The sequence below is a fragment of the Tachypleus tridentatus genome, chromosome 13 (assembly GCF_004210375.1).
Source record: "Tachypleus tridentatus isolate NWPU-2018 chromosome 13, ASM421037v1, whole genome shotgun sequence".
In the NCBI taxonomy this organism is placed as follows: Eukaryota; Metazoa; Arthropoda; class Merostomata; order Xiphosura; family Limulidae; genus Tachypleus; species Tachypleus tridentatus.
Window position 1 is genome coordinate 71,682,279 of NC_134837.1, and position 27,185 is coordinate 71,709,463.

A 27,185-nucleotide genomic window follows, 5' to 3' on the forward strand; every position below is an offset into this window, starting at 1 on the left:
AGAAAATTACATCCATAATCCCAAAATTATATAATTAAACTATTTAAATTTATGTTGTTTTGTAAGATTACAGACTTCCAGTTTCAAATATACAGATATCTCCAAATGTGAAACTTGTTACTTTAACATTGTTTGAAACATATTTTTGCCACTCTTATTATGACATCAACAGAACCAGAAGTTAACAATATAGTGCAGAAAGGGTTTTTTTTTGTCTGTGAATCCTCTTTGTTAAGTTACTCTTAGTATCTTTCTGCACCATATAAATTGTACACTAGTTCAGAGTAATTAATTGATTGATTACATAAATAAATAAAGTTGTGTTGGATGTCAGCATATTCCAGTACTATAGTCTTTAACACTGTAATTTTTATCTAGATACATGTAATTTCTATTCATGAGTTGTGTGTTTCAAAGTTAAACATATATTCTGAGGTAAGATACAAACACAGGTTTGTCAAAGTTCTGTAGACAGTTACAATAACTCCAATATTTGAATTGCATTTTAAATATCCAGCTTTCAAAGGTACTGCTACTTAGATAGCAGATTTAATTCAAAAATGTGAAATATCAACATGGTCATCAGATAATAACTACAAAATATTAAAATTAAAGTTTTTCTCTTTGAAATGAACAATATGTAATTACTACAGATGTAGTTTACAGTCACCAAAACACAGCTGTTAGAGAAAGCAGTGAAGACTAATACAGATCAAGCAGATCCATGAAGCACTACAGAGGCAGACACAGAAGTCTCTGTAATTCAGTCTGTTTCCACAAGGACCATAGATGCAAAGTTCTCACATTATAGTAAAGTGTACAAGGCTAAGCCTTGTAGTATGTGTTATCATGGAGGTTACCAGCCATCTGCCAGTGATGTAAACATAAGGACTAAACCCTGTAGGGACTGGTTAGAATACTCACCTTCTGCAGATGCAATGCTCTGTTTTACTTGCAGACTTGTTGCAAATCCAAACCAGAAATATTATGAGAGTAACTGGACAGAATGTAATGTCAGTAACTATAAGAAAGCCTTGGAGAAAATAGAACACAAAACACAAGAATACACATCAGTTTGGTACTCACTGTAGTGAGAATTCAATGAAAGAATGTTGTACCTCATTTTGATTAAATGACACATGAGAATTTTTCTACTTGCATGCAGAAAAACATGGAAGCACTGAAGCACCTCTTGGTTAATACATTTTTTCTCACCAAACAAAATTTGTCATTTAGAAGACACCAAGAAGGTTCTGATTTGTTCAACAAAATCAGTTTCCTTAAACTGGTATAGCTCATGACTAAATACGATCCAGTATTAGCAAGGAGGGATGGTACTTCTCACCTGGAATTCAAAATGAGTTTGTTACTGTTCTAGCACAAGCAGTTGAAAAATCGACTATAGCTGACTTCAAAGAATCGTGATTATTCATTCTTAATTATTGATGAGAAAACTGTTGGAGCACACCTGGAACAGTTTATATTTGTTCTGAGGTAAGCATTACATAGACAGATACATGAATCCTTTCTGATATTCCATATGGTCACTTTCACCATAAGTGAATCATCAACTGATATCATTCTGAAATTTCTCAAAGAAAAAAGACTGAATATTGTGCAAGTTATAAAGGTCTACAGCCAGGAATAATGGAGTTGAACAAGAAGGGATATTATGTTCACTGTTTTAACCATCTCCTCAGTTTGCTACTGACTAATGCAGTTATGTGATCTGTAGGAACAAAATGTTTCTTTGTAAACCTACAAGAAGTTTAGAACCTCTTCAAGAGTTCTTATTGCAGTGCCATATTGAATGAAACACACTCTCAGCACAAGGATGTTGAGGCACTGCTGAATCCGAAATATCTTCACAAAATATGATGGACTGACTACCATGAAGCAGTTATGACTCTTCATCATACTTGTGCATCAATTGTAGATGTGCTGGGAGATGAGGCTGAAAAATAAACAAACTCAGTGGTTGTTACAAATACTCTAGGCTTCAGAGACAGTGTTGTAAAGTATGGGTTTGTTGTTTGTGATGGACTATTAGAACAAATCAGAAATTTATCAGATACTTTACAAAGTGAGGAAGGAGATATACTTTAGGCATAGTTCTTGATACAAGACCTAGATGAGATGCTTACTGAGAAGAAGAAAGATGGATTTCACGATAACATTTCATCCAAAGCAAAAATCCTTGCTTCATCAGGTGGAGCCAAGAAGGAGTTTGAAGAAGAAAAAATATCAAAAGCAAAATAAATTAATGCCATGTGAATTAGCAAGACATGAAGGAAGACATATATATGTAAAAAGGGCTGGTTTGGGTTGAGAAAAGAAAGAAGGAAAGAGGTTACCTCTTTCTTTCTTTGTGAACCTGACAATGACCAAAAAAGGTTGAAACATTGTTTGCTCCTCTACATAAAAATTTTTCAACCCAAACCAGCCATTTTTACATATACATTTCTCTACAAGTAGGTTTTCTCATCATCACTGATGAAGGAAGACATTTATAATATCCATACTAGCTGTCTTTAGAATACATTTGTACTTCAGGTAAATCAACATGAATTACTTCATTGTTATATAAATTATAAAGATAAGTTTTCTCATTTGAAATGTTTTTTTTAATTATTTATCATTATTTTCTAAAAAAACCTAGCTCTCACCATAAAAAATATTCACCTATGTATATATGATGGATCAGAATTTTATTTTGTCAGATTTTCAGAGGGTCTTACCCATCCACCAAACTGTCAAAATTCATCCACTCCTGAACCCTTTACTGATAGCAACTCTCACTGCTGTAGTCCACCTACACAAACTTGAATGTTTAAACCATATTATTAAGGAAAACAGTTAAATTATGCAGATATTTCTACCATTATGCACTTCCTTTCAGTTCATTAGAATTCTTTCTTGTCTGAAAAATACAAGTTCTTGTGTTTCTATTAGGTCAGAGAGTGGTGGCTCTTCCTGTCAACAGATGGCATCAGCTTCAACACTTCGCTGCAAAATTGCATCGAGAGAAACAGTTGAAGAAAATGGAAGGGAGTCAAAGATATCAAAAGTATGTATTGTGAAATCACTCAAAGAATTCATGCAAAAAAAACAACTTTTATATCACCTTATAAGTAACTTGTCTTTTTACAAAACTTTCAATAATAGATTTAACTGAACCAGAAATAAATATAAGGTAAAAACCTTACACTTTTTTTAATATTTATTCTACTAAGATTTTTGGTAAATGGGATTTCTTTTATTCTGCTTTTATAAAAATATAAACTTGTATGATGTAGCTAATAGATATTTTAAAGTAAATTTTGCTGCCTCTGAGGCAGAATATTTATAGGTTAAGAACTTTCCATAGGGCTTGATACAACCATTGCAGCTTTTTATGACCTGGAATAAATTCATAAGACCTTTCCTCACTAGCCAGCTCATCGTTGTGCAAGTGCTCCAAGCCTCGTAAATCTGGAACTGTCAACAGTCAAGTTTCAGGAAGAAAACAGCATGTACTCTAATTCGGTGTCAGGATCACTTGATTACAGGTACTGGTCTGTTAAAACTCTACATTACTAATAAAAGATGTCATGGTTACGAGAAATGTACTAACCTACACTAGTTGAAAGTGTATTCACATGGATGTCTTATGGTGTCTTATTAGTGTAATTAGCAAAACTAATGAATTAATAGGAATAGCATTTTTAGATAAGTATGAATAATCAAGAAACAAGTGTTGGCACTTCATTATTTATTGTTCAGTAACTAAGCTTACATAAGAAATTGTGTAAAGCCATTCTCTTAGCATACAGTTATTATTATAGCTCTGTTTTCAACATCAGCAGAAATATATTAGATAAACTCAGTGCTCAGATGTACTCTGAATGATTTTTATCGGAACACTCAACTGATGTTAAACAATGTATGAAAACTACTACAAAAAAATAAGACTTCAGTTAGAAAAAATATTTTATAGGTGAATTTACATAACTCACTAAATCATTTTACTAATAACCTTTTACCTTGGAGACATACCATAAGCTGCTTGTCCACCAGTTGTAACTATGTTGTACATTTTCCTGAACATCAGTTAGGTTGTAGTAGAAGGTATGTGGAAAGTTTACAGATTATTAGTTAGGTTGTAGTAGAAGGTATGTGGAAAGTTTACAGATTATTAGTTAGGTTGTTGTGATAAGTATATTGTAAAGTTTACAGAACATTAGGTTGTTGTGATACATATATTTTAAAGTATACAGAACATTAGGTTGTTGTGATAAGTATATTGTAAAGTTTACAGAACATTAGTTAGATTGTAGTGATAAGTATGTTGTAAGGTTTACAGAACATTAGTTAGGCTGTAGTGATAAATATGTTGTAAAGTTTACAGAACATTAGTTTGGTTGTAGTGATAAGTATGTTATAAAGTTTACAGAACATTAGTTAGGCTGTAGTGGCAGATAGGTTATGTACTTTTCATTGCAACAGTTAGGATCGTAGGGCAGGTTGGTTGTACGTAGCAGCAGTCTGGATGTAGAGGGAGCACATACTAAGACGTGTCAGACATGACCTGCGTGAAACTTTGCCATCAACGTTGTTAAACCAACATAATGTTGCCAGTAACTTTTTGATTTGCTAATACATTGTTTTATTCTAGCTTTCTGTCCTGATATTCATTATCTGTGTATAATATTATATCTTCTCTTTAGTTCAAGTAAAATAAATTGGGAATTACAAATTTGTTTTTCCAAATCTCCAATTCTTGAATTCCACTGTGAGGAAAACAAATAAACGTGGTTCCCGTGGGTCAGGGAAATTGAACAAAGTCAATGAGTTTTATATATTTTGTTCCAGGTCCGAAAGAAGTGTCTGTATTTGACATGGTTTTACGGTGCTTATAGGACATGGATGGTGAAAAAATATCGTTAACCCCACAAAAGCTCATACAAGTTAATATTAACACCTTTAGCATATCAGTGTGCATACTCACTGATTTATTTACATTATGTGGTTTACTTACTGTTAATTGTCATAGAGAAGGTACCTGTAATGGATTACACAAGCAGTAACTATGTTCCTACCTAAACAGAGAATCACGGGTATGGAAAAGGCTTTGTTTTATCTTTCTAAAACTATATCACAGAGGATCATTCTACTTACAGTGTAAATGCTTTTAATAAATTACTTTTTTATAGTTATTTCTGTTATTTAATTTGATCTTATAGATCCCAGAACAGTAATAAAACAGTCCCCACTTCACTAAAATATTATGTCATTGACATATTGATATAGGAAAGATTTGAAATATGTCAAAATGAATACAAACAGTTTGATTACTGTGGTAAATCTTGGCAGTTTGGAGATAGAGTAAATTAAACAGTTTGGGGGAATATTTATTTCATATCTGTACATATTTTTAATACATTTTTCATCAGAAATAACTAATTTATAAGGAATTTTGTTTTAATTTGTAATAAAACAATATACAACTGTAAGCAATGTTTATATCATACAACTTTATGGTGCATAGTACAACTTAAGCATGGCTTTGTTGTTTCAACTGACCAATGATTTGTCTCCATTAGTGTCAGTGATGAACATGCATAAAGTAACATTGTTGTCTGTGCTAGTTACCACAGTCTCTACTAGTATGACTTTACATTATGATAGCATAGGAATAATGAAACTATATATTTTGTGGATGATTCATCAGCAGGGCTGATTTGATGCATGAAGTGTCTTGTCTTGTGTTTATAATTCAAATTGTCAGATTAGTTATGTGTACTTTTAATGTAGCTATCATGTGAATGAACAGAGATTTCAATGCATTCAATTTAGATGAACTTGCTGTGCAAAGAACATACAAAAATAATACAATATACTCATGATGGTCTCATTAAGATGTGAAGTTGTTTTATAAATATCAGAAATATGAGGTTAGTACCTTTGTTTACATTCTGATAAAACATCAACAACTTAAGAACAGCACAACTGATTATAATGACATTTTATGGGATAATTGTTAAACAAACTGTGACACTTAACATGCAGTCTTTTCCTGTCTGTAGTAAACAATATGTGAATGATGTTTTAAAACATTACATTTTATTATCATATGTAATAGTTCAACAATACATTATGAGCATTGACCAAATGGTCAGGGAAAGGTTGAGGAATTCCACCTCCAAAAAAACATTACTCTTATCTTTTTGTGACTGGAGAGGTGCCATTTTTAACTTGGAGTGGGTAAGGATGGTAAACTGCCAATTTATTTTAATCTGTCTTAAGCTCATGGCTGATAAAGAATTACATAATTCAATGTACATACTTTTTTTGGATTCCCTCTGCTTCCTTAGGCGAAAACTACAATCACTTGCTATGTAAAAGAGGATATTTAAAAGTAAAGTTGTAACAGAAATGATTTTAAAATTTTACAGATTTGTTGTAAACTATTAACATAGTAATAAATGTACTTTCAGTCAGCTGTTATTGCAATAAAAATTCAAAGGCATTAATGGTATGAAGCATGAATAACATTGTCTTGTGTTGTTTAGATTTTTCAGAGACTGATTTCTTCCATTGTTCTACTACTATTGGTTTACAGGGTGTAAGAAAAATGAACTTGTACATATTTTTCATTTCCTGTATTTAAAGATGCTTTAAGAGCCAGTGACCTACTTGTTACTAATGAAGTTTATGTATGTCTTCTCAGATATTTTGCTTAACTGCTATGTTTAAGTGTCTTGTGTTAAACATATCTGGTATTTGTTTATTTATTAAAGGTGTTATAGGCTATTAATTATCTTTTATTAATCATTCCAAAACCCTTGTTTAGTTTCAGGTGATGGAAATACCTTTCTCTCTCTCACTATCTATGTGTATATATATATGTATGCAAGTTATAGAGAAAATTAATACTGATAAAGTTAAGTAAATAAAATCAGTAGGAAGGACTGCATTAAAAACAGCAAATCCAAACCTCTGACTAATTATTTTAGTTTGTTATAACCTAAAAACAAGCCAAAATAAAAATGAATTAAAAATAATAAACAAAAAATTCTGCAATAATTAAAAAATTCTCAGGGTACAAGCTATAATATGGGATATAAAATGTACCCTAGTTTTTAGAGGTGACTGAAGTAGGACCCACATTGTGGTGAGGACACACTGTCTATCAGTCTTAACCTCCATTCGCCAGTCTCACATAAAGAAATGAAATAAAGGAGTAGCAAATAGATACAGAAATTAGGAGAGTGAGATGTGGGTGCTCAAGCCCACAACATCCTACATCAATATCACCCTTCATTGCCTGCAGACAGTCATGGGAAGGTGACTGCTCTTCAAAGTAAAGAAGAAAAACTTAATTGAAGAATAAGGTATTAGTGTAGCATTTTTTATTATTTTTTAATTTATTTTATTTTGGCTTGTTTTTATGTTATAACAAACTAATATATGTATACACACCTAGGATACATTTTATAATTCCGTGTTGTAAAGTGTACCCTAGGATCTTTTTTAAAATATGCAGCATATTTTGTTTTATTTTAATCTGTTTTGTTTATGGCTTAAAAATTTATGGTTATAATATATATATATACACATATATGTTAAATAAAATAGATTGATTTAATAAAGTAAAAAATTTAACATTTCCATGAACACAAGTATTCAGTAAAGGTAAAAAAGCTTTACACAAGTGATAGTCATTTTACTTTGCTCTCTCTCTCTGAATTTATGATTAAAGATTACATCGGCTAAGTAACCATCTACAGAATGAAGATGAGGAGGAAGATGAGTGTACTGAAACAGATCCTCTAAACAGGCCTAAAACTGAAGATGACATATTTCTACCTGAAACTGAAGATGAAGACTTGGGAATTAGTGGAGTTGACTTGTCACCACAACATAGTCACATGACCGAAAGCACTGAGCAAAGTGCTCCATTAACCTTTGACATGTCAAATAGAGTAATATATATCTGTAAATTTGTAAGACTCCTATAGTAACATACAAAGTGCTTCATTAACCTGTGACATATAAAATAGAATAATGTATATCTGTAAATTTGTTAGACTCCTATAGTAACATACAAAGTGCTTCATTAACCTGTGACATATCAAATAGAATAATGTATATCTGTAAATTTGTTAGACTTCTATAGTAATATATTCATATAGAATAATAAATATTAAGTAAAGAGAAGAAAATAAACCTACATTTGTTGTGTCAGATTGCTATGAAACATTTCTCTCTTCCTTATTCATTCAGCACTGTGTCTGCCGTTTAAAGGTCATTCCCAAGTGACTTTCTATTTTTTGTTAAAGTATATACAGTACAATCCAAGTAAAGAATGAGGATAAAAATTCTGTTTTCTGCTTATTGAAATCTTCTGTCATGAAATATTTGATGTCAAACATGAAGCAGGTTATACAGAAGGTTTTCTCTGATTGGTGATTCTTGGCTAATCCATCAACTTTTTTCAGAACAATTTGATTTAAAGTTTGTTAGTTGTTAAGCATCTTTGTAGCTGTCGTTTTTTTTTTTTAATTTCTGTTTGATGAGGAAATTTATTTAATGTTTTTTCAACTTATCACCTTGGGAATGCTTAAGTACTTGAGCTTATATTTAATTTTTGTTTCTATAAAAAGGGTGATAGGTGTTACACAAACAGGGGTGAAGTGGGAATGCATGGGCACAGATAGCATACTTGTACTTATTTATTAACTGGAGTGTCATATCACCACTATTTCAAATGAATCTCACCTTACATGGTTAAATGTATTCCAGCACTTCCTAACTTGTCACTACACCACTACGTACAAACATAATTGATGCTTATTACTTAATTACATGCTAATTATCGAACAAAAAATGACAGGTGTTAAATTCAGTTGTTAATATCTTGAAGTGTAAGGCATTTTTTTAAATTTCCAAGATTAACTTCTGGTATATATATATATATATATTTCTAAATCCATAACCACTTTATTGGATAAACAAAGTAATATTTATACAAAATTACATACTTGAGACTTTTAAAATTATAATGGGATAGAGGCACCTTACATGGACATTTTACTTGCCAGTTCGAGACAGCTAGCGTCATACAAAATTGATACAACTGCTAACTACACATGACGTTTCTCTAGTCCTTATTGTTAAATGAAACCAAATATAAGGCACTACTGAAGGATTTTCTAAGAACTTAAATAATACATGAACAAAAAAATACAGTTTTTCATCCAGATATTGAACATTGTAATGATAGTTTATTATTAATTTATTTTTCATTTTCATTATGGTTTTCAGGGTGTCACTATCACAGTGAATATTTTGTAGATATATTCCAAAGTATTAAAGTAGAAACTTTCTTATATTTCAGAAAAATATGGCATTTTACCATATTGGCCTGAATATAGGATGATCTCGAATATAAGGTGACCCACATTTTCAGAAATTGTGAGAAACAAAGAAAAAACATTGAGTGTCATGGTGTCCGTTTTTTTTAGGTCCACAAAACTCCATTCTTACAGAATGTGCATTAAAGAGTACATTCTTTCATTTTTTCTATCAACACCTCATTATTTTAGTTCCACCACATTTTCTAACAGTAGTATAATTTATTTTTTTCTGACTTGCACATCATCATAATTTTAAGATTTGCATCATAACTCAGTTATAATTCTTTATTAATTTGACATTTTCTTGTTTCCTATTTCTCAGTGTGGTCACTCATTCATGCACAAGGGTCAATCACTAAAATGAGACTTACAAACAACAATTAATTTAAAACTTAAAATGACCACAGTCAGAGCAATAATTCACCACCAAAATCAGTAGCATAACAGAACAGCCCTGTAACTAGATTAGTTGCAAGGAATAACAATGGCCTTGAGTGAACATTTAGCACACATGTAGATGGATGCTATCTGGAGATTCAGGATTGTGACAGCTAGAGTAAGGGAAAGGGGCCCATGGTCAGCTACAATTATAGAGCAACTATGAATTTTACGGCCTAATTATTAATCCAAAAATATTACCTTACAATTGGGCCAATACAATATTTAAAAATAATATATTCTTTAAGTCTGTTAAAGTAATTAACTTTGTTTCTTCTACTGTAACAGTCATATTAAAAATGGCAGTACTGTAATTGGTAAGCAAGTAGAAAAGCAACAATCCACCACCCTGATTGATTACCTTGTTTGTATCCAGGCTAAACTTCCAAAAGGAATTGAAAACATTCGACCACACATAGAGCGTGTGGACAATGTTCCACTGTTAGTATCTCTTTTCACTGATTGCACTGCAGAAGCAACACGAGAGATGATAAAGATAATGCAGGAGTATGGTGAGGTAGTTTGCTGTGTTGGAAGTTCTGCTAGTGTTCACAATATGCCTGTCTTCCTACAGGCTGATGTCAGGTAAGCAGTTAATTACTAATTTTTTATAATATCCTTCATCTGTTACTGATGTTAATAGAAAATATTTCATAGCACTCAGCCTCACAAATAAAAATGATGAATTTCAAAATCATCTGTTACAGTGTTTTAATTTACTGCCTTAAACACAAGGATACTTATTTTACCTGAAATAGTTAACACTAGATAAATCATTAAATAAACCTGAAAAAAACTTAGGGGCTTTCAGAATTAAAGAGAAAGGTTGAACTTCCAAAAGTTCACTGGTTGTTATGCCATGACAAAGTTATCCAGGGTCTCAAATTACTTCTCTTTGGCAGTTGCTCTGTTCTACCATTCTCATTCTTGCTGTAGTCAAGAGCTTGGAATCACTTGTACCTCATAGACACTTTCTGTTATTTATTAATGTCCACTTTACAAATGTTTTTAATTTTTTAAGGGCCATTACCTTTTTAATTCTATTTAAGTTTTTTTAAGTGCCATTGGGCCACTGTTTTTGTTTAAATTAGTTTCCATTTACACTTTGTAATACATTACTGTTATTTTATTTTTTTTATCAGTTGTTTGGCACAGATAACCTAGTTGCTTTTTGCCATAAAATGCCAAACAACAACTGTTATTTATTTTGGCTGAACCAAGTAATCACTTGATAACTAGTTTACAGTAAATAGTGTATTCATGGAACATCAACAACTTTATCAGTTTAAATCAATTTAAATTTTTACATCAAGTTCCTTAACAGATAAAAGAAAGTATCTCTGGAAGTGCATATGTTTGGTTAATATGTCGAACCTGTTCAATATGTAGTTGCAAGTCACATGTGAATGTTTCATATGGTTTCAGTATTGGAATCGAGCCTCTTTATCCCCAGTTATGCATGAGACAAACTCGCTTTGAAAAGCAACAGAATACAAGCTGGACAAGTCCTACTGGCCTTAGTCACCACCTGAACACCCTCCCTTGCACCATCACCTACTCTCGAGAGGATCCTATTAGTTTATTCCATGTTATAATGGAGGTAAGGCTCTAGAAGAAAGGAGATATGATGTGTTAGTGGTTGTTTAATTATACTGTCCTGATGTGTCATATGTTTAAAATTATGTTGTGTTATTGGTGTGTCATAAAGCTATGATGTGTCACTAGTTGTTTAATTATATCCTGGTATGTTCTATGTTGTAAAGCTATGATGTTTTACTAATTGTTTAATGATATCCTGGCATGTTCTATGTTGTAAAGCTATGATGTGTTTACTAGTTAAATGATACTATCCTAGTATGTTCTATGTTGTAAAGCTATGATGTGTTACTAGTTGTTTAATGATACTGTCCTAGTATGTTCTATGTTGTAAAGCTATGATGTGTTACTAGTCGTTTAATGATACTGTCCTAGTATGTTCTATGCTGTAAAGCTATGATGTGTTACTAGTTTAATGATACTGTCCTAGTATGTTCTTTGTTGTAAAGCTATAATTTGTTACTAGTTGTTTAATGCTATCCCAGTATGTTCCATGTAATAAAGCTATGATGTGTTACTGGTTGTTTAAGGATACTGTCCTAGTATGTTCCCTAGTGAAAAGCTATTATGTGTTATTGGCTGTTTAAAGTATCAACAATTTGATCACACAGAAAGCTTTAAGCACAGCATCTAGTAATATGACTGTTATATCTTTCTGGGGAATAGCATGGTTACCCAATTCATTCCTAAGCAGCTTTAGGTGTGTGACAGTTGAAAGCATATGTCATGGATGGAATTTATATACATATAACTTGTCTTTTTTTCAGGTGAAGATTTTTCTAAATTATATTGTGTTCTGTTGCCTCGAGCACATGGATGGTTTTTGCCAAAGGCCTTTGCATTTGTGGATTTTTCCTGTTACAATACACCACACTTTGGTTTCTAATACCATTGAGTGCAGTGCAAGGGATATCCCCAAATTAAATTTTTCAATCCCCAGTCTGAACACATCTTAATAACTTAAGAGTATAAATATATTGTATGGGTAAAACCCATGACAACTCCTTAGAGGAGGCAGTAAATATTCAGTGTTATCACACTACCTATCAAACATATACAATATGTCAATTCAAAATAATTTTAATGTAGCATACACAACCTTTTGTTATAAGATTATTTGAAACATTTAAATGTATTGATCTTTCTAAGTAACTCCTTTTTTGGACTGAAATATAATTTTATATACAGTGGAGCTGTTAAGCCACGATATTTGGGGGGGTCAACCTGCTTAACCGCAGCTTAAACCTTTGTGACTTGATCTCGCCGTTGATTTTTACTTGCAATATGCCGTGTCGCTGCTTCCACCTTCTTAACCAACCATTTGAAACAGCAAACTCTGGATCTGCATTAGGGCCATGAAGTTCCTTGTGTAGTTTTTTTGCTTGTGCTTGAATAACTGGTCCAGATATGGGAATTCCATTGTTTCTGGCTTCACAAAATGCATTAAACGTTGTCTTGTCTAACTCAGGATCTTGTGCTGTTCTAGCTCTCTTGTGTTTCAAACCACCCTCATAAAGTTCATCAAGAAATGCTCTTAATTTATTCTCATCTTTAATCCACCCACGCAATGTAGACTCAGGTATGCCTAACTCTCTACTAACTTTAGTGCGAGTTTCGCCATTTTGTATTCTTTCTATGACATTCAGCTTTGCTGAACGTCATACGATGCATGTTTACGTTTGGTATTCATGGGGTAGGAATTTGTCAACATGATATTTACACTATTAATTCAGAAACTGAAGTGATTTCTATTGGGTTTGTGGCCAATATTTATACAATTCCATAAAAAATATCGGATTATCGAATTAAAAATAATACTTTAATTATTGATCACTTTTTTCACGGATTTACTGCGGATTAACTTTAATGTATGGAGAGGTGTGATTTGGTAACAATGGCAGCCTCCATAAAGCTGACTTAGAGAGCAGATAAGGTAGATTAATGGTCAATTTCTATTGTAATATATTTTATTTATTTCCCCAAATTAAAGCAAATCCTTTTTAAATATCCCCTTGAAGTTATAAAGCCAGGATTAAATTCGTAAGCCGTGTTTTTACACGTTCTTAAATTAGCGGTGAGCCGCAATAATCCTCGCTCACATCGCTCACAAGACTTGCTACATCGGCTAAAGTGATTTCGTGGTTTACTGGTCCGCAGCTTAATGGCGCTCCACTGTATATGCATGACTTTGCACTTATATTTCTCTTATGAAATCATATATGTATTAATGTACTTTAAATGTGGTTAATGCTTTTGCATTCCTTGTCTTGATAGACTTGAGTGTCAGCTTAAGCCATATTGATATCATAAAACCAGTATTGCCAAATGAAACCTGACATAAAGACATCATTTAATGTTCATGGCGATAATGAATCTGTAATGCTTTATTAATTAAATGTTGAATACCTGAATCAACTAAAAATGATACCTAAAAGTGACAGAAGCATAGAGTAGGAAAGGAAATAAAAATTATTGTCTTTCTTGAAATTTGAAAAGTAGAACAAGTTTGTTTGTTTTTATACAATACAAAATAAAAATGTGTGATGAAAAGTTTAAAGGTGAAAATTAAGTAAAGAAATTTTCATGGACTGAGGAAATAATAGAGCAAACAATCGACAGATGTTAACCACAAGTATTTTGAAACAGGCCCATCCCACCAAACATGCTCACCCTTTCAGCCATAGGGGTGTTATAATGTGACAGTCAATCCCACTATTCGTTGGTAAAAGAGTAACCTAAGAATTGGCAGTGGATGGTGATGACTAGCTGTCTTCCCTCTAGTCTTACATTGCTAAATTAAGGACAACTGGTGCAGATAGCCCTCATGTAGATTTGTGCAAAATTGAAAACAAACCTTTAAAACAGGTATTATGTATTAAAAATTATTTAACTGCAGACAGTTCAAAATAATATTTTTGGATTATTACAAAATTTTGTTTTCTTAATATAAAAGGAGTTCTATATACTTATTGTGATGTCACTAAGCTTATTATAATACTCTAATGTTAGGTGTTTGAATTAAATATTAATCTTGAAATTGTCAGTATTAAACAAAGAGCCTTAGAGCATAAAATTGAGGATAAAAATGTTCAGGTTTTCATAACCTCCAAAGTGAAGGCAATAAAAATCTTTAAGTAGAATTATGCACTTAATAACAACAGTTTTAAGAAGTCTGTGATAAAAAAACAGTTTAAAAGTGGTTAATAGTTACTTTTGGTTTTGAGTAAATTATCTCTAACTAACAGTAAAAAAAACAAAAACTGTTCAGGGTTTGTTTCATTCATCCTCTTCAGAACTATTGAGAGATTTAATGCAGGGTGGAACATCAGTTGTAAAGGACTTAGAAAAATTAATCATTTAATAGTTTCATAGATTTGTCATTTAGACCATGTAAGAAATATTTAATGTATTTTCACTTATTACTTTCCTATAATACTACTATTAAACTGATACATTCACCAAACTGGGCAGATATAATTTAAACAGATACTGAATCTTCTCCATTGTACAAAATCATTAATAACTGAAAATCTTATAATTGCAGTAAGTTTTTGTTGCTCAACAGTATTTAGAAACAGATTCTAGTTGTTTGGCATGTTTGTTTAAGTATTATAGAAGTTGTAGTTGTCCATATTAAAATTATTCTTACATTATTCTTCTCAAGGCTCGACATTTTATGGCAGAGATGAGGAACAGTTTTCAGTTTATGCTGTGCTGCTGTCTCAGTCTTGCACTGACAGAGCTATTAGGAGCTCTTTTCTTTCTGCCCCTTCCACTTCCACCTGGACACATCCTCTGGTTACAGTGTCTGATCATTCCTTTGTTAAGTTTCTCATTGTTGGGTTTACCTGTAGATCCACATGTTATGACCATAGCCACTGGGAAAAACCTCAAAGTTGTTAGCAAACAGGTAAGTTGTATATTGTCAAGTAAGCTGTGCAGTATTGAAAGTATCTGCAGGTCCACAGGTTATGGAAAAACAATATGGAACTTATTACAACCTGATTAGCTGTTTATTATTGAATCTACTTGTGTTACAGCAGTAGTCACTGGAGTTTAAAAGATGAGGACAACAAAATGATATGAAGCAGCATTTCCCAAACTTTTCCAACTATAAACCAGTTTATTTTTGTAATTTTTTCATGAGGCACTGCCTCCTTGAATTAAATAACATAGTAAAACATGGCTACGTTTCACCTATAGTATGTGGATAACTTGTCTTGAGTATTAGTTTTGAAGTTTCATATGAGGCCATAACCAAGTCTTCATTGGAAGATCTGATAGAAAAAGTGTGTGAAATTGTTTGGAAAAAAATATTTCATTTTTCTTATCCATGAAAAAAACTTGTTGACTTCGAGTATTCTGGTATCCAAGTGGCATTTCAGTTTTGTTGGTTTTGTGCTCTTATTTGATAATGTTGAACAACAAAGAACACTTAGTGGCAAGTGATTATTGCAACAACCATTTTAAAACAATACTTCAAATATTCATCACAATACTATCGAGTCCAAGAGATCTCTGTTTTCTTTTCTTTGCTACCGAGCTGCATATCACTTAAACATTTACAATTAGGCATATTATTTTCACTAACATCAGTTTCACTAGAACTCAACTGCATTTGTGCATCACTTGAGGTTTTCTTGTGTGATGCATGTTTCTTCAGCCATTTATCCATGTTGGAGAGATATTTTCTTTAAAATAAACAATTTAAAAATTTTTAGTTAGTGGGAACTAAACCACAAACAATTCTCTCTCTCTTCCCAGAGCAACCTATTCTTCTAGCACTGGCCACTAGCAACTTGTCTGCTGCTACCTCTTGCTACCAGACAGAAGCAAATTTAACACATTTGAAATAAAATTTGTATAACTTTGGTGCTGAAGAACTGGTTGACTTGAATGAACAAATGGTCCTTTTATATGAGACAAAATCCCTTCTTTGAACTAACCTGTAGACAGGGGAAGATCCGCTTGGACTCGGCAGAGGACGTGTCTAGTTAACATGTGGTTTACATTTACATTATTTCACCAGAATCTCAAGGTTATCAACATAGTAAAACTTAATCTTAGACACTCTAAACTGCACTAAGTGAGAACACTTTAATTCATGAGGGACTGAAAGTATAAAGGCAACTGTTAACTTCTGAATTCTATAATTTTGTAGCCTTAAGTACAAATTCTCACTTTTCCTTCCTGTTATATTAGCTTAGTTAAGATACTAAGAAATCCAAGTTAGATGAAATAAAAATTTAAATTATAATGTATTTAAAAATATTAATTTTATTAGAATATATTAACTGATTGAAATACAATATTTTTAAATATACTACAAGGTCTTGGATGAAATATAAAATGGACAGTTGGTTGTGAAAGGGTTAAAATTAATTAATTTTTTTTGGTTTTCTGCAGACTGGCATTTTGTTTTTCTCATAGACAGGTATCAGGTCACAGACCAAACTTTGGGAAATGCTGATTTAAATCTTACTGTGTAGAAATACTACTCTGTGAGCATTGTTCTTCCTTAAGTGTTTTTATGACTTCCATCAGAGTTGTGGTAACCCAATCTTACCAAATTATCTAATCAAATTTGATTAAGTAGGGCTTCAAAGATTTAATTTTTCTGCATGCTTTATGTTCTGAACACAGTTCTTCCAGGCAACATTCTTACTTTCTCATGGCTATAGTTGACACTACAAAACCTTCCTGCCAATAATAATTTTATGTGACTGTCTGTTAAAGATTACCCAAAGATCTTAAATACTGTTTTAACCAAGTTCTCTTCAGTGATTTTCTATGGACCATTGTTTGAATCTTCCATTTATGATTTTCTGCAGTTGATATTTCATTCTTAATATGTTATCTTTAATGAGAGTACCTATTACTGAAAAGAAACATTTTTACATCGAAGATAAACAATTTATATACAATTTTATATAAAAGTAGTATGCTTACATTGAATATTGGTGTATTTTTTAAAGTCAAATTAAAAAAGTTTTTTTTTGGCTCTTACAAAAGAGCTCACACTCATAATGTTGACCTCAGTAAATCCATCATTTTTAAAATTTATTTTTGCATCTAATGAACCAATTTATTTATAAATTTTGCTACTTATTCTTTACACACAGAGCCAATGGTATTAGCATGTCTTTCTTGTAGCATTTTCTGTAACGTATAATTAATAAAACCTGTATTAATAAACTTGTTTCAATCTCAGATTTACCCTAAAGATTTATTTTGTAGGTTCTACTTATGGATTTGTGTATTTTTGGTGTAAAAATGTTTCTTCTTTTTGGGTAATCAGGCAGACTTGTCATTAACAGCTTTTCAAACACTTATTACGTAGATACACACACACACACACACACTACTTGACTGTTTAGAATGGTTGACTCTTATCACTTGTAGCATCCTCGATGCTTCTTTTAGCCATCTCCAAACTTACTGAAATGCTTACAGAATTCCCTTTAGTAGGAGTTATCCAAAGATAAAGAAAGTGTAGATTTGTGGAAAAATATTGGATGTTATTAAGCAAGGTTATTTTACTGAAATATATTGTTTATAGTTAAATAAAACATTTTATAAATGTGTTCTTGTTATTGTTAAATTGTTTTGTTCAGAAATCATCTTGGTTGAAAAATTAGAAGTTTTAAATAAATTATTAAATATGTTATGAACATCAGCACACCACCAACAAACACATTTTTGTTAGTTGTTGATTTGGTATCTTAAAATCAATATTAAGTAGTTTAAAAACTTCAAGGATATGAAAAATAATTTTTGGTTAACGTACAAAGTTCTCATAGTTATAGTAAACAATTAAATTTAGATCAGTGACCCAGAAATGACTTTTGTAGAATATTTGATACTTTTGAAGTATAAACTAGTGGATAAATAGTGCATTAGTTATTAAGTCAGATTCTAACAAGTTAAAAAGGAAAAAAGGTATATTTAAGTATACAGTTCTTGTTTTTGTTTTTTTCCATAAGATTTAGTATTCCACACTTGTAGTTTTCAGTAGAATGGTTTCTAACACTATCACCAAAACATCCACACTTGTGAATAAAGAAACATTTTTATGATTGCAAATTAAATTACTGTTAAATAACTAAGTTTGAATCTTAGACTGTAGTTTTGATAACTACTTCACTGAGTTTATTTATTCTTTGTACTAGTAACCTGTTTAAATCTAATAATCTGAAACTAATTATTTTTAACATTTTTTATCCTTGTTATTATTCCATATAAAAAGGTAATCTTAAATTAGGGGTAATTGTGTATAAGAAGATATATTTCATTTTTTTGTTATGAGACTTTGAGTAATTTTCTTTAACTCATCATACAGTAATGTAACTTGTGTGGATAATATTGTGACATTGCACCAAACTTATTTTTAGATATTATACAGTAGACCAGTTGTTTAATTATGATATTGAAGGTTTTGTTTGAGCAAGGGTAAAATTAACAATGTAATCTGTGATATAAAGGTCTAATGCAGACTTTGATTCACTGCACTGTTTTAAATTACATATTCACCTATTAAAGCCTCATTATCACAGCTTGGGTCAGCAAATCAGAGAAATACATAAGGCCTCTTATATTTGTGATATGTATTTGAGGTTTTGAGTTCTTTCTAAACTCATTCTATAGTAATATATTATAAACACTAACTGCAGTACACTTTCAATGGACAGATGTAAACCCATGATTAATGGAAGGTTATCTTAGGACATAAAAAGTTGCTTCCCTTAAATGTAATTGTAAAAAAATGCCCATAAAACTGCAAAACACAAAATGTGAAACCACAAGTTTACATGTATCTCTAAAGAAACCCAACAAACTGTCATATCTTATTTAGTAAATATCTACCCATGGGAGGTGGGGTAATGATAACACATGCCAATAAAAGTCACAAATTGCAAAACTGAAAACTTTTTATATTTTAAGATCCACCTACAGGGTGTGAAGTAGAGGGAAAAATGCCCATAAAAACTTTAAAATGAAAATTTGTATTTACCTCTATGTGGGCCTAATGAATCTCTGTACCAGTTTGATGACGATCCATCCAAACCCTGCAAAGTAGTTAGATAGACAGACAACAGAGAAACTACAGTCCTCAGCAGAAGTGTGGGGAATTAAACAGTCTATTTGGCCTGTATGTTACAGATTGCAATTGCAATTTACCTTTGCCAAAAAGAAAATAAATCTGTAATATAGTACATTTTTATTACATATTAAAATCTTTCTACTTCCCCTAGACTGCACTGTTTTTCCTGGGCTGTTACTGTGCCAAGTTCTGTCTTTCTATAGTTGTGGCAGTGGCATGTTTCGGTTCCATTATTGCTCATTTCTGTCATGCCACAGAAGGGGAGCTTCCTAGTTCATGTTGGATATTTCTAAACACCAAGTATGTATACATCTGTTGTCATTAGATGTTTGATGACCTGAATGGAGTTTCTTTTTTTATTAAACTTGTAAGATAATTCAGAAAGAGTGCAACTGAAGAGGGAGGGCATTGAAAAGCTAAGCTCTTATACTGTTATAGATTTCAGAAAGTTAATTTAATATTAATATTATACTTTGTAGTAATTTGGGTTAAATAATACAAAGATAACTAGATACAGTACTTTTGGTAACTAAAATTAAGAGAGTCAAAGGTTTAACTTAATGTTTAGTGTAAATTTCACTACAATCTCAAAATAGGCATAGTACACGTAACAGTACTTTAAGCTTAGGTATATTCAACTCAATGGTAACTTGTAAAAAAGGATAATTACATTGTTTTATTAAATAAATGCAATATAAAAACTAATGTATTGTCTCTTGATATTTTAAGAATTAACTTATTAAGTTTTTTTCTAAGTTCTATATCATTAAAGATAAACTTTATTTCTTTAGTGTAAAGACAAAGTAGTGATAAAAAATATGTGTTTCTTAAATGCTAGTTTTAATAGTAACAGTTTTAACAATATACTACCGGTATGTGGCTGTAAATATTTATTTTCAGTCTATAAGTATAAATACTGTGGTTAAGACTAGTGTGGGTTAAGCATTCACTGTTTATTAGGTGTAATAGGTGCAATGAGTGGGTTTTTATTTGGAAACTCAGGACCTGTATTAACTTTTAAGGAAACTGATGAAGATGTGCAGTATATATGCAGAGTTTGCAGGTTGAAAGATTTTATTTTTATTATTCTTGCCTAAAGTAAAAATATTTAAGAGGATAAGTTCCATGTTGTTCACCACCTAATTGGTCATTTTTGTGAACCCATGATATAGCTGAATGACTTGGTCAGTAGAATGGCTCATGCAGTAAAGTTACATATCATTCAACACCTATTTGGTCCATATTGTAAACCTATTAGAATGGTTGGATGGTGTGATCAGAAAAGTGATACATGATAACAAGCAGTTAAAATTAACTCTGATTAATTTGTAAAAAATATATGCATGTCACCTTCTTCAGAGGTATTTAAGTGTTCACCAAAAGTAAGACAGTCATATTTGTTGTGTTATTTTTTAAGACCAGGTTTCACGTTTGGTTCAGGACTCAAAATAAATTGAAATATAAGGCTTAGTTTACTTAATAAATCTGAGGTCAGAAGCTAACAAGAAATTTAATTGTAATAAGTCTTATTGAATAGGTAGTTGGTAAAAGACACCATTAAAATTAGGTTAGTGAGAGCACATCTGGTGGCACACTAAAAGAATAATAATAATGTGAAAAAACAAAGAGAACTTGTGTGCAAATGAACTCTACGTGACCTATTAACCTTTCTCCAAGTAATGCATCGAAATGAAAGCCTGTCTGGAAGACTTAGCCTTAAGACTAGTGATTCATTCTACACAAACCGAAAACACCAATGAAACAATGGAAAACAGTCACCAGAAACAAAGACAACTTAGATATTCGATGCCATCATCCTATCTTTCCAGGTAGAACTGAAAGCATCCCTTTCCCTGAAACACCTTAAAACAGTATCTTAAACAATTTTTTCAAAGAATTCTCACACTAAACCATCAACATAATTTTACAGAAAATAAAACTAAAAACTTCTTCACACAAAAAGATATTAATTCTATAAACAACCTAAAACAAGACAACAACATCGACCTCACAAACCTGATTGACCACCACAACCCATAATGTTGACCTTTGAATCATTTAACTAAAGCCTTGGTAAATATATAGTGTGGGCATTTTCTAAATAAATAACATCAACCAGCTCCTTTTTCAAAGACTTTTAACTTTTATTCTTGACCAACTAAATCATTAAACCTTAATAGCTAGTTTTAATGTCATCTCTCTCTTCACAGAAGTCCCAACCACTAAGGCCTGCAAGATAACTTTAGAACTTTATATCCAATACCACAACCCATTAATACACATCATCCACAACAACCAATTAGCAACCATTGTAGAATTCACTACCACCAAAACTAACTTTATGTTTAATGACCAAAACTACCTACAAATAAATGGTCCAAGTACAAGCATTCCAGTGTCACCAGTTCTAGTCAACATTTTCACGACACAGATTGAATCTCGAGCAATCAGTTTAGCCTTACATCCATTGCTATAGTGGTACAGATGTGTTGATGATACAATTGCTGGATTCACATCTACAGAACACACACTTATTTTTTTTCAAACACGTTAACTCCATACACCTCAACATTAAGTTCACCTGTGAACACAAGAAAACTAACCGAATAACATTTCTTAACTTCAGCATCACGAAAACCAAAACACAACTGAAAACAGAAATCTACAGCAAAATCACTTGTACTGGATTATACACTCCCTGGGACTCAGCACATGAAACAAAATAAAAACTTAACATATTAAGAAACCAAATTAAAAAAAAACTTATCAACATTAACAGATTTCCTTCAAAAACCATTGAAAAAATTATACACACACACTCACCTAGCCTAGCAACTGTCAGTTGCTAACTCTCTTTGTTAACCAGGAGATGACCTGAGAAGGTGGAAGCACTGTTCCATACTTTATTTTAATTAAAGTTTTAATACCATACCAGCCATCTTAAGAATATATACATCTTTACTTCAAGTTTTAGTTTTAAAATAAATGTATAAAGTTGTTCCAAAGTTACTTTTTAGATTATTTTCTGTTTTTCTATTTCAGAAAGAATTTGGGATCTGACAGCATTTTATGGCAGTCTTATCTAACTCTTAGTCAGAATATTCTGACATTTTTGTTGGTATTTTATTTTGGTAAGAGCTCTTTTCTCATTCTTAATACCACAAAACCCCATGTTTCTTATATCACAAGAAAATTACTGTCATTTACAAAGATATTTTCAGTTTCTTTATTTTCAGTAAGCATGCTGTAGCTGTTCCCAAATGTGAATTGTGTGCTTAAAGTTGTATTTGATTTCTTTATCCCCAGTGATGGATGCAGGGTTTCATGGATCCTGGTTTATCCCTACATTCTTCTAACAAACAAAAATGTTCACATATTACTGTGAAAGAAATTACTTGCACTGTTGTGAAACATTACAGAAGTTAATTATTACAGCATGAAAATATAAATTTGAGCTTTATATTTGTTTCTACCCTAAGTAACAAGTTTATCAAAGTGCCTTTTTTTGTAAAATTAAAAATACATTTGAAGTACCACCTTTTAATATATTAACAGTAACTTCATTTAAGTAACCCTGTTAACACGAAAAAAACAACAACATTGCATTGTGAACTTTGTGTGTATGGTTGCATTATAAGAGTAATGCTCATTTCCACTATCTGATTAAAATAGACTAGGAATTGACAGTGAGTGTTTTAGATTAATTGCTTTCCCTCTCGTCAATCACTCAAAAATTAGAAATGGCAATCTCGGATAGCCCTCGAGTAGCTTTGTGCAAAAATCCAGCAACTGAACAGTCACTTAGTTGACGTAATCATAATTTTTTTCTGTTTTTTTTTAGTTGTGATCTCCATTGGCTTTGTCCACCGTTCCCACCTTCTTCATGAACGAAGCCCTTTTTTAAACAGATGTTGGATATCAGTATCAATCCTAGTGTAAGTTCACGTTTGTTTATGTGAAACATCATTGTTTTAGGGTGACAGATTTTAGTGAAACATCTCAATAACTCTTAAAATCTCTAAATATAAAGTCTTCAATTAACACTTCAAATGTTTTTAAACAATAGTGAAGCATCTAACTGACCTTTTTGCTACAGGTCATGGGTCAAAGGCCATACCATTACATTTGTTGACTTGCATTCAAAATTTTATTCAGTTACTATTTTATGAATTTATTTCAACAAGTTTGGAATTTCAACAAATTGTAGATTATAATTCAAACTTTAATATTATATATGAGTTATTTTTAATTTGAAAGTAAATATAAAAGAACACATTTAAATATAGATTTTAGTGAGTCACATGGTATGTTGAATGCAGTACTGTTTAAAATTAGATGTTTGTGCTGTCAAAATACTAAGTTTTTAGTTTTGTATAAATTAGGAACTGAAATTACTTATATGACAAGCTAGAATATAAAATAAGAACATATCTTTTTACTTTGCTGAGATATGGATTATGTACTGAATCAAACAAGGTGGTCTCATTCAACTCTTTCCATTTTTTGAAACAGTCCCTTATATACTTTTATTACTTCATATGATATGTGAATAACCAATCAACAGCTTAGAATGTTTCCAGCTGAGTGGTTTTCTCAACCATTTTAATCTGTGAAAAGGATACCACGTTCTTTCATTCTAAGATTTCAATGAATTCGGGTGTATCTTTAGTCCATTTGAAATTTCATATTTTTTAAAATCTAAATACATCTTAGTTATTAAACTTAATAAATTATAGTGGAATTCTATGGTTATTTATGATTTTGGTTATTTAACTTTATGTAAAAAAAAATAACCAAAATAAATTTGTTTGATATCCTCCACAATGAAATTTTAAAAGGCTTAGCTACCTGTCTTCAGTAGCAACAGAGTACAAAGGTCGTAGTGAGAAGAGATAATTGTTTCCTTCTTGATTTATTGTTCTATATTTTAAGAAAAATAAACTTATTTTATTTCTAGATAGTAATAATCTATATACATGTATATATATAATGTATAATAATTGAAATGTGGCTGTACATTACAAAATACTAGTCCACTAAAACACAGCCAAGACAGGGAAGACTAAAGGTCAGTTTTATATTACTGGATAAATGACTTGAGTGCATGTGCACTGCATCAATGCAAATTATGTAATGTTAACTAGGCATGACTGAAAAGTTAATATAATAAAAATATATGTTCATATAAAGCGTTGTGAGGCTTAAGCTACTTAGACGAAAAATTTGTATTTTTTGTTATAATATGTGATCATTCTAGCAAGAGAAAAACAATTTATATTCAATTCCATATTTTTTATGATGTTTATGAGAAATGACAGACCCACATAGTTAGAGTATAGAAAATAACATAAAACATAAAGTTGTACAAGAAACAAACATTTGAAATGTATTTATGAGGTTCTAGAGATTACACAAATAATATTTGAGATTTTGTGAAGAAGAATAGTTTTTTAATCATAACATGAAAGCACTTTGTACTCAGACTCTTAAGCAACAAAAGACACACTGTTTTCACAAACAGATCTTCAATAAAAAAATTTCATTAAAAAATCTGATTTTTTATACACAAAATACTTGTAATTTTTTTTACACATGCTGTATCAAACGTTATGATCAAATACTTCATGTGAACAAGTGTGTAGACGAACTCGTAAATTATACTGAACCCATAGTTAAAGGGTTAACACATCAGATGTTTGTAAACACAGTGGAGAAATATTCCATTAACACTTAAAATGTTAATAAACACAGAGCTAGAATAATCCAGAAACACTTCAAATATTTTTAAACACCTGAATTCTCTGTAAAATATTTATAAACATATTACACTTCACATCTGGAAAAATATACCCAAAATAAACATATATCATAGGGTTTCAACTACAACTGCTACTAAAATTTTTTTTTTTTCCCAGTTGTATCTGAATATTCAGTGATGTAGTAAGACAATGAATAACGTTAAAAATATTTATCATATCCAAACATCATGTTAATGTTTAAGGCTTAACAATTTAACAGAGTTCTTATATATCTGTATTTTCTTTCAGCCTTTTACTGCAATTTATATTTTGTATCCTTAACGTTGCACTGAATACTCATGACGATGTAAAGTCCCGACAGGTGGCACTACTTGTTCCATCATATGGCTGGATTGTTGGGGTGGTTTGGCCATTAGTCTTATTACCAGTGAATGAAATTGTTAAAAGACATGAAATCAAGTAAGTTGTTATTCATCAGAGGGTGTACTAGGGCTCACTGTGTAGGAAAAGCACAAATACCTGTATTAAAGCAGTAGAAAAGTTACCTGGATTTTCTTTTCTACAAGTTATCAGAAGCTAGATATAAAGAGCTATTTGGCATAGCTGTCTATCTTTGATGTATATCCAACTTTTCAGCCATCCAGAGCATTCCAAAATCAAAATTTCTTATTTTTTTTATCCTCATATTTCTTCAATAGGCTTAGTGCCTGTCTAGTTCTAACAGTAACTATAATTTTATCATCATTTGATAGAACAAAATAGTGTTAACAATCTTTGAATACCTATTTTATTATTATCCTGTGAAAAATGTCAGAAAATTATTTTTAAAAAAATCGTAATTCTAATGTGCTTGATGCTATTGCTCTTGAAACTAGCTTTCTTACAGAAATATGATATTCCTTCTAAAAAGTTAAGTACGGTGTGTGACTGGAATTACCAGCCAATAATAGATAAATATTAGATAAGAGTAATGTATAGGGTAATCAGTGCTTTGTATACGAGGGCTGTTCAAAAAATACACGGACTGTTTGAATTGCGCAGCTCCAGTTGGTTCCAGGGGAATCCACTTGGTGTCGCTAGGTTCGCACAGATCAGCTGATTATGATGCCATTTCCCGATTGCAGATATCTTCATTTTTGTATTAGCTACGCGGTTTTAAGTGAAGTGCAATTTTTTTCGTTTGGCAGATTTCAGAATGAATGACCTGAAGGAGCAACGACTTGCTGTGAAATTTTGTGTTAAACTTGGAAAATCTGCGACTGAAACTTTTGCTATGCTTAACATGGCTTACGGTGACGTTGCTATGAAGCGTACGGGCATGTTTCAAATGGCATGAACATTTTAAGGATGGTCGACAGTCCATTGAAGATGATGAGCGTCCTGGTCGTCCTTCCACGTCAACTGACGACCCACACGTCGACAAAATCAACACCCTGGTGCAGGCAAATCGACGTCTGACTGTCAGGGAGCTTGCTGAAGAGTGTGGGATATCAGCTGGATCTTGTTACGAGATTTTGACCGAAAAATTGAAGATGCACCGCATTGCTGCGAAATTCAGCCCTCAGAACTCGTGAGTTTTTGACCAAACACTCGATTACTGTTCTTTCCCACCCCCCTACTCACCTGACCTTGCTCCTTGCAATTTTTTCTTGTTCCCCAAAGTCAAAAGACCCTTGAAAGGAAGAAGATTTGAGACAATTCCTGAGATTAAGGCAAATGCGACGAAGGAGCTGGAGGACATTACAAAAGAAGCATACCAGGACTGTTTCAACAAGTGGAAACACCTTTGGGATAAGTGTGTGCGTTGGGGAGGAGAGTACTTTGTAGGGGTCCCAAACCTGTAACTTCTAAATAAAGTATATTTTGTTTTATGACGTCAGTCCACGTATTTTT

The 27,185-nt window shown here is 31.7% G+C and overlaps 1 protein-coding gene across 1 annotated transcript in view; it reads left to right on the top strand.

Annotated features, from left to right (window-relative positions):
* The window catches only part of l(2)k05819 (transmembrane protein 94-like protein l(2)k05819), a 91,327-nt gene that overhangs the window by 62,388 nt on the left and 1,754 nt on the right, over positions 1-27,185 (top strand). The window contains 10 exon segments of the mRNA XM_076482013.1: positions 2,953-3,067; positions 3,433-3,548; positions 7,742-7,964; positions 10,213-10,421; positions 11,262-11,436; positions 15,097-15,342; positions 19,685-19,833; positions 22,576-22,664; positions 23,375-23,468; positions 25,581-25,751. Coding sequence (XP_076338128.1) covers positions 2,953-3,067; positions 3,433-3,548; positions 7,742-7,964; positions 10,213-10,421; positions 11,262-11,436; positions 15,097-15,342; positions 19,685-19,833; positions 22,576-22,664; positions 23,375-23,468; positions 25,581-25,751 — 1,587 coding nt within the window.